Below are 9,266 nucleotides of genomic sequence, written 5' to 3'. Positions count from 1 at the left end.
GAACGGATAAGTCCGAGCAACAGAACAAAAGAAGTTAAGAAAGTTGTGATCCCTAGCCGTTAGGCTGGGGACAAGGGTACGGGCCATGCGAGCACGAGGCCACGACGCCGTTGCAACATGACGGGCAAGTACTACGAGGCAATTGTGCGGCCGCCGAACGCTCTCCTCACGTGGTACTACTCACCCTCCTCCACTAGAAAGCAAAAGACCAACAGGATTAGAAAAGCCTAGCGATAAGCAAAGGCAAACAGCTAAGGAAGAAGAAAACAAGATGCGACATGGGCGGCACGCCGCTTTAGCATCATCCACCGTAGATCCAGGCACGCGGCGCAGCAACAACTTGTACAAAAGAAAAGGCACGGTGTCGCAGCACTTCACTTTCTCGTAGTACAGACAGAAGAATTACAACACGCATACGAACGAACAGCCTTTTCTCCGTGGTTTCCCTCATCCCCGACCCGGCCGGCGCAAGCCGCCGAAACCTCACCAGCCGCGAGCACACACGCCGGCACTCTGTGGCTCCCATCCGCAGAGGATCCGCGGCCCGCTGCCGATCGCGGCCGCCCGTTTTCCGGAGCGGACACCGGCCTCGAGATGCGTTCGAAAGCAACATCCCCCCCTCCAGTCGCGGCTTCCGAGGCGGCCATGGCGTGGCCCGGGGTAGGGGTAGGGACGGGAGTGGCAATAATTACTGCGATGCCCATCACGTGAACCCACTGGAGTGCTTCACTGCTCCGTAATAACGTGGCCATGTGAGGGGCAGTCTCGCCAGGGAAAGAAAATGCGGATGCCTTTCTGGGGGCCCGGCAACAGCGGCCTAGGTGCTAGGGCCGTTAACGCCGGGCGGGCCCCGGGCCCACCAGCTCGAGCCCGGCCACCGACGCGCGCTCCCGGCCCGCGCTTCCGCGCCGGCGCGGATCGGAGGAAGGCGGCTCACGCCGGCGATCTCCGAGAGGCAGCGCCCGCTGATCTCGGCCCTGCCGCGGTTGCCGGAGTTGACGGCGGCCGAGCAGGAGTACCGCCCGGTCTCGGTCACCAGCATCTCCGACCGCACGAACATCAGATCGGCCGGCCGGAGGTCGCTCCACCGCTGCTTCGCTGCCGGGGCCGTCTCGTCGTCGCAGCCGCACGCGGTGCTCACCAGGATGCGGTGCCCGAACCGCCGGTCGAACGCCACGGGATCGGGCTCCGCCACCGCGGCTGCCGGCTCCACCATCAGCACCCGGTCCTTCCTCACCTTCGCGACGTCGAAGCAGCCCACCGTAGCCGCGCCACCATCGCCTCCTCCCACCTCCAGATCGGCTGACCGCCGTGACGTAGGGCCAACCCGCCCAGGCGCTCGCACTGACCCCGTCGAGTGCCGGCCGGCGATCCTTCGCCACGCCGGCGAGGGAGCAGGCGCAGGAGCCAAAGCTGCGTCCTTGCTCTTGTCCTTGACCGTAGCAACGGCAGCAGCTTTCTGCTCCGGCGGTTCGGGAGGTCCCGTCGTGGACGGCTTGGGCGGCTCGGGCAGGAGCAGCACGTCCTCCGGGTCGACGCGGGAGCGGCAGAGCGGGCACGTGGAGTGCGCGTCCAGCCACGTATCCACGCACTCGACGTGGAACCCGTGCCGGCATTTGGGCAGCAGCCGCAGCGCCTCCGTGGGCTCGAAGCGGCCGAGGCAGACGGCGCACTCGAGCCCGGCCTTCTGCCCGCGCAGCGCCCCGAAGCGGAACACCGGGAGCGACTCCACCACCGCGCGTTCCACGCCGGAGTTCCTCCGCTCACCCGCCGCCCCGCCACCGGAACCACCACCGCTGCCGTACGGGCCCGACGACTCCGCGGCGCTCCGCTTGCAGTGCTTGGCGTAGAGCAGCAGGAGGAAGGTGATGGAGAAGACGCTGGTCAGTATCCCCACGACCACCGCCACGCCCGGCTTGAACGGCGCGGCTGACGACGTGGACGGCGACGTCAGCGGCGACATGATCGCGCCGTCGTAGTCGGAGAGCAGAAGCCGCCGCGACGGCTCCATTGCCGCCACCACCACCACCACCCTCGCTGAAGCTGCGCAGAACGAGGAGATAAACAATGGCGCCGCTCCGCTGCGGCCACCACGCAGCGAGAGTGTGATCGATTTGTAAACACGCGGTAGGGGTAATAATAGCGGCGGAGACTAGAGCTCTAGTGGTAGCGGCGTCCGGCGTGCAATGGCAGCAGCCAGAGCCACTCCTACTACTAGTGGGGGCGGTGAGCGTATCTCGCGCCGGTGGGGCCGGGTGTCCAGTGAGTCATCCGGGTGCGCTGCTCCGCCGGTGAGCGTAACAGAGGCTACCCCCCTGCTGCGGCTTGTCGCGGAGCGAGCTACGCTAGAGGTAGAGCCAGAGGGAGTGGCGCTACGCTACGGCCACTGCCGCACTGACAGTTCAGTTGTGGCGGGGTGGGCCCGCACGTCAGCAGATGAATGGAGTACGTAGGCTGTGCTGTGGCGGGTTTGTTTACTCCGAGAGGGAAAACGAAATGGGGAGCAGCATGGGCTGGGGCGCAGCGACCCCTGTTTCGAGCGAGTAATGCTTATTTAAGAATCAAAGCGGGCGAGATTACTGTTCTGTCCGCGATTTAAGAGCGTCTTAATCGTACATGCCAGGGGCAGTACCGTAAACCCCTCTCGTCGTCTCCGATCGGTGGCCGTGCGCGCGGAGCGAGGGAATGAATGCCCGTGCAGGGAAAAAGGATGGGCCGCGCAGACGCGCACGCGGGCCGATTCACCGCCTCGGTCACTGACACCCCTGCCTTGATGCGCGGTGGGCCCCGCACGTCAGACCATTACGTGCAACGATCGTGGGGTTTGGCAGCGGCGCGGGAGAGATAGAGGGCGGGTTCTGGCGTTATCAAAGTTCGGGGCACGTGAGGCCTGCTCTGCTCTGCCCGACGGGCGAGATTTTGAATGTTTGCTAGGGAAAAATTTAGTTTAATTTCATGGGCGCCCCGTGCGGGCTACGAGGATCTCAGAGGCTGGACCATGTACCTATCGCCCCAGAGATTGCCCTGCGCGGCTTAATTTAGCTCGTCGGGTACGCAGGTGCGTCGTCACCTCATATAATCGTAATAAATCGACCGATTCGTGGTGGACGTTACGTGATCTGGCGGTACGATTTTTGAAAAGCGCATTTGAAAACCGCCGGGTACGTGAGGGGGCAGTACGGGGCGCTCTGCCACTGCTGGTGATATCGCCCGCGTCGGAAGAGCACTGTGCGGATCTGGATGCACAGCCACTGTGCAAGTACGCTCCTCATGATAGCCCACCATCACCATGCCAATTTGCTCACGAGTTACTACTACGAACGTACATACACGGGCCACCTCAAGCTCGATCGTCTTCTATTTACCTCAGTAAGAAGATGATGCATCTCAACGAAACCAGAGGGAAGTGATATAGGAGTTATTACGTTACATGCATGTTCAGCAATAGTTTAGCCGCTGTTGGGGCGCTGTTGCGCGACAATTTGCAGGCTGGTTTGAAGCGGCGATCGTTGGACACGTACGAAACCCGTGCGATATCGCACTGCAGGCCGCAGCGCCGGGGTTTGAGCCAGCGCGGCGGTGCAGTACGCGCCCTGCACGGCGGGAACGACATAAGTCTGTTCTCTTCTAACGTGACCAGGCGCGGGAAGGGAACCAAATGAGTGGCCCGGCTGACTGGCTCGGCTGCCGGCCGCGACAGGGCTCGGCGCGGCAGCATCTGGGAGCTCCGATCGGGTGGCGCCGGAGGCCGGAGCAGTGCGGTGGGTGACGCATGCACAGTGGCGCGGCTTGTCGGCAGGTGTCTCCAAATCGACCGAATGCATGGATGCATGCGGCATGCACGCGTGAGAGGCAATGTGACACGACACGAGCGCAAGCTGGTTTAGATCGTTCACTGTTAGGCCTGACAGCCCGCTCGGGACTTCTCGTGGACGCTAGTGGAACGGAAGCTATCACATCAATGGAGGCTGACAAGAAATAGCCGTGGCATCAAGTGTGCACAGGGACTGTGTGTATGGTGACGGATTAACGGGGTGGTGAACTGCAGGCCTTGTTGGCCTTTTGGGTTTATCAAACGGTGGCTTTTTTACTTCTCTGGGTTGGTGAAGGTGTAAACCCCTTCCCTACGGAAAAAAGGGTGTAAAAGTAGGGCATTTTGGAGACCAAAGCACCATGGAGGCTTTAATTTTGAAAAAAATAATTCAAACTTTTCAGTTTCAAAAAATTCTGGAAAAATCATATGTACACAACAATGTAATGTGTATGTGTGTAAAATTTCAGGATGAAATACCTTGAATTGCATGCTGCACAAAAAACCAAAATCATGGATGCTTTTTTGTGTAGGTCTCATTTTAACGTATTTCAGCCTGAAAATTTATACGCATGCACATTATGTCTCGAAGTATATGTATATTTTTTAGAAAATTTTAACTGATTTTTTAAATTTTGAAAATTTCAAATTAAGGCCTCCTTGGAGCTCGGTCTCCATTTGGCATTTTTGTGTAAACCCTTCTATTTTATTTTAGGAAAACTGTCATGGTGAGATTGTATATTGATTGAAATTAATAGTTACATCGTTGACAAAGTTCTGAAAATTTAAAACCAGAGGAATCATCGTCTCAGATACAAGAAATGGTAGTAGAGACATCATAACTAGCAAGATCGGATGCCACTGAGTCAGCCTCCCTACTAAAAATACTTAATTAAAACATTTTCTTTTGTAACAGTGGTACAGATTTGAAGATGAATGGAGTGTTGCAACTTTTTATCTTGCTCTCAAAGTTTCGTACAGCGACAACTGATTATTAGATGAACATCGTCATGGGTTAGTTCAATTGTTAGAATTGTGGTGGCCTTGCACGCACGTCAAACGTTATTAGCCCTTGAGTTTTCTCACACGTGCTGACTAATTTTAGAGCAACTCTAGCAAAGTCGCCATAAAAACACTTCAAAACAATCATCTGATAGTTGGTCGATCGACACGGACCCACACACGGACGGTAAACACAGGGACTTGCTACACGGCCCCAATTTGCGGTAGCAACATGACTCACATCGCAGCCTTTATCAACCCGTCTCACGCATGACAGACACATGGGCTTGCAACACGTTCCAAGTTGCAGCGGTTCACGTTGCATACTGCATCAACCCAGCTCATGCATGGCACACATAGTCACATAGGGACTTGCAACCCGACCCAAGTTATGGTGGCAACATAGCTCATGTTGCAACCTGCACGAACACGTCGACTACACTCAGATTATCAGTTGTAGTGATAACAAGGCTCACGTTGCAATGGATTTGGATCATATCAGATGGCTGACATATGGATTTGGATCATATCAGATGGTTGACACGCGCGGGAGGTTGATGAGATGACATACAAACTCAGAGTCTCCAAACTGGTTGCCATATCATGGGATTCACTCGTCAATGGTATATACTTTTCCCCGATCTTCCTACGATCCCCAGTGAGTTGGGGGACCACGTGACATTTTCTTCGTATCACACACAATCTCCCGGTGAAGTACGCTCCAGAAGTTGGCCCCCAAACGCCAAATATAGACTCTGAGAGGTCAGATATAGAGGGTGCTCTGTAAACTATGGCAATTTTGATATGTACATTGACTCTACTAGAGTGTCTTTTTTGCCAGAATAGTCATATTGCTAGTTATTATGGCAATTGGGTCAGTATGGCGACTCTATTAGAGTTGCTTTTATAGAATTAGTTTGGGCGATGAGACAGCGACATCTCGTTGGAGGAGGAAGAGATAAGTAAAGATACGTCTACGGGCATATTATCACAGGTGTATGGATGGGAAGACGTGAGCAGATTTGTTTGGAAAAAGAAAGCCTAGAGGGACACCCAGTAGTTGAGGGATGGAAAGATGTGCAGTATTTTTAGCCCATCCGTAGGTCTAGCATTTTTTGGAAAGAGACCCACAAACAAAATCCAGGGGATTAGAATTAGTGTGAGGAAGGCGCAACTGCTAGGTATCGCCTATTACGACTAAGCAATGCTTGCCTTAAGTCTCGCGTAGTGGGCCGACCAACAATGTTCCTTAACTTGTTTTTTGAACCGTCACCAGACTAGTTTGTGAACCTTCCATGAAAAGTATTAGGAACCTTCCCTTCGCTTTAGGAAGGTTTCATCTTGTTTTACTTTTTACTCCTTGCTTTTATCATTTTGGTTTTTTTTGTTTTATTATCTTCATTTTTCACTTACTTGTCAACTCTTTTCAAATGCACGTCGACCTATTCATGTATATAGGTTGAACATTTTTGGGATACATTTGGAAAAAAATTAATTACACATTGAACATTTATCCTAATACATTTTAAATATTTGCAAAATGCACAGTAAGCATTTTGCAAACTGAATTTTTTTTAAAACATGCTTGCACATTTTTAAAAACTTGAAATATTTTTTTATTTGTTACAACCTTTTTGAAAACATTTTTAAACGAGTGAAATTCTAGAAAATGACATGTTTTTTTAATGGTGCAAACATTTTTAGGAAATAGACAAGTTTTTTACATTTGCATGAAGATATTTCTTTAGCCCGTGGACATTTTCAAATGACGGAGACATTTTCTTAATGATATTGTATGGAAAGTTTATGAAATTACGACAATAATTTTTTATAATTAACTAGACCATGTGTTGCAACGGGAGTATAAAAATTCGAATAGATTAGCCTGTGACTGTACGTCTATTATTACATTGGTGCGCTAAAATATTAGCAAATTTTTGTATACAATCACCAAGATTTATCTGCCATCTTATTGGTAAGCACTTATTTGGTAAGAATTTATTGCCTTGGAAAATATGTTTTTATTTTGGTAAGTTAATTGATTATATTTTCAAAAAATTGATGGGAGAAATGTCAGAAATGGGAGGAAAAAAATCGAAGAAGAGAAGGAAAGAGGGGAACATATGTAAGGAAGGTTGGACGAAGGAGAGGTCAAATGGGATTATGGGAACATTACGTTCTTTTTAAGTAAGTAGAGATGGACAATTATAAAATACACGGCGAGCATTGTAAAAAATTGAGGTAGAGTAATTTTTGAAATACATGCAATTATAATACTTTTGAAATATAAGAAATCGTAAATTAAAAAAATAGAAGAGGCGAAAGAGAGGAATAAAAGAATGGAGTAGGGTGTTTTGGTGCCCAGTCTCATCTGCACCCGGTTAGAAAAAAATTTCATAAAAAATTCAAAATATATTCAAAAAATTCCAAATAAACTTTGTGTGGTAGAAAATTTGATGCGTGAGGCCCGCTCCAAATTTTAAGTCATTTGGACATATGAGCAGCTCTCAGCAAAAAAGACAAATCGGGCCAAAACAATACATGAACAGTAAACATTTTTACAGACCTCCAATTTGTCTTTTTTGCTGAGAGATGCTCATATGTCCAAATGACTTGAAATTTGGAGCGGGCCTCACCCATCAAATTGTGTACCACACAAATTTTATTTGGAATTTTTCTAGTATTTGTTTTGATTTTTTTCGTCGGTGCGGGTGCAGAAATGGATTTTCGTAAAAGAATGTAGCTACTTGTTTTTTTTTTTTGAGACAGGAATGTAGCTACTTGGTGTGTACCGACGCACCTGCTTCGTCCCGCGGTGGCTCTAGCCCATTTTTGGGGTCCGACATGGCGAAGTGTTCTTCGGTCTCCCAATAGGGTGCGCCTCTTAAGCGCCTAGCTTTAGAAAACCATCCAGCTGATGACTTCAGAAAATTAACCCTAGGCTAAACAAAATCACGCTCTTGGTTTTTTCGTTGATTGCGAATTCATTAAATTCAAAAATCATGAATATTAAAAATGGCCAGGGTTGAAAAAAAATAGCAAATTTAAAAATGTCCGCGAATTTAAGAGATGCTTATAAAATTAAAAAATGTTGGCAAACTGAGAATGTTCATGAATTCGGAAAAGATGTTCAGGGATTTGAAAAAATGCTCACACATTTTTTTAAAGGAAGCACGGGTATGGGCCGACCCGAGTCGAGCAAGGTATTACTAGTTCAAGTGGGTTTCTACACATACTCATGCTCGGGCAGAGCGGCAGAGCGGGCTCGTGGTATTGTGTCAACACTAGTCTTTGATGCGCACTTTGGTGTGCACTTTGTCCTCATTCGTGCGCATTCCGAGACCAACTTTCTGGTTGGTCATTCATCATCAAATCACTCCTAGCCAAGGGCACTTAACTTTGAGGTTCCTTTTGTATGGGCTCCCGAAAAAGAATGAATTTCTTGTTTATACGAGTAGTCTATCATTCCTATTAAGTCAAGCTCTCACCTCAAGCTTATATGGTAGGCAACAAGGTTATCATCGATGAAATCAAGATGAAGACTATGTCGTTTGGGACTACGAAGGTGAGGCATCACAACTTGAACACCATGTGTGGTTGTCTATTTTTTTTTAAATGGTTTACCCCTAAAGAAAATGGTTTTCTACCTTTTCTCACTACGTGTGTTCTTCCCTATTTTATTGTCAGTTTTTCTATCATTTCTCATTTATCTTTTTGGCTTTACCTTTTCCTTTAGTTATATGTTCACAAATTCACCATGCACAGTCTAAATTTGACGCATATTCTAAAATTTGGTCAACATTTTTTTAACATACCTATTTTTTTATTTCTGAATATCAGATTCTTAAGAAGATGCGTATCACATTTAAAGTTTGTGAATAATTTCTAAAATACACGAACATTTTTTCAATTCAAGAAAACAATTCAAAAACCCATTGACAATTTTTGAAATTCCTGGACAATTTTTAATTGTGAACCTTTTAAAAAATTTGCAAACATTTTTTCAACATCGCAATAATATATATTTAAATATGTTTAAACAAATCCAACAACAAGTATTTACAGGAAAACCGAATAACTAGTAACCAATGTCTTCTTTTTGGAGCGGGAAAGCTTCTCGGTGATTTATTGCTTTGTCAACAGGGTTACACCGTGTAAACATAAGGCAATAAAAAGGATGGTGGATCACCCTCCCAGCTAAACTCTAACTGATTATCGTAAACACGTTTTGCCAGCTGATGGGCCACCTGATTAGCTTCCCTGGTACAAAACTCAAAAGAGATACCATCAATCGTCTAGGCTTTCGCAAAGCATTCAATCGAGGTTGCAGTATATGGACTCAACACTTTAACCTCACCCTTGCATGCATTTATCAATTCTGGCGAGTCAAATTCAACGATAATATTTGTGCACCCCAACCTCTCGAGCAGTTCCAGCCCCTTCGACATCACCA

General features: G+C 48.4%; 1 protein-coding gene across 1 annotated transcript; it reads right to left on the bottom strand.

Moving 5' to 3' along the window:
• Positions 1–217: 217 nt before the first annotated feature.
• On the bottom strand, positions 218–2,487 carry LOC109732233 (RING-H2 finger protein ATL43). Its single transcript, XM_020291429.4, has one exon. The coding sequence runs from the start codon at positions 2,009–2,011 to the stop codon at positions 818–820; it is 1,194 nt and encodes a 397-aa protein (XP_020147018.1). The 5' UTR covers positions 2,012–2,487; the 3' UTR covers positions 218–817.
• Positions 2,488–9,266: the final 6,779 nt, after the last annotated feature.

Source organism: Aegilops tauschii, chromosome 7 (assembly GCF_002575655.3).
Source record: "Aegilops tauschii subsp. strangulata cultivar AL8/78 chromosome 7, Aet v6.0, whole genome shotgun sequence".
NCBI lineage: Eukaryota > Viridiplantae > Streptophyta > Magnoliopsida > Poales > Poaceae > Aegilops > Aegilops tauschii.
This window is presented reverse-complemented; position numbering and strand designations above follow the sequence as displayed.

What these genes read in the sequence shown, in the direction of transcription:
- LOC109732233 (XM_020291429.4), bottom strand. Translation starts at nt 2,011, where the DNA reads ATGGAGCCGTCGCGGCGGCTTCTGCTCTCCGACTACGACGGCGCGATC.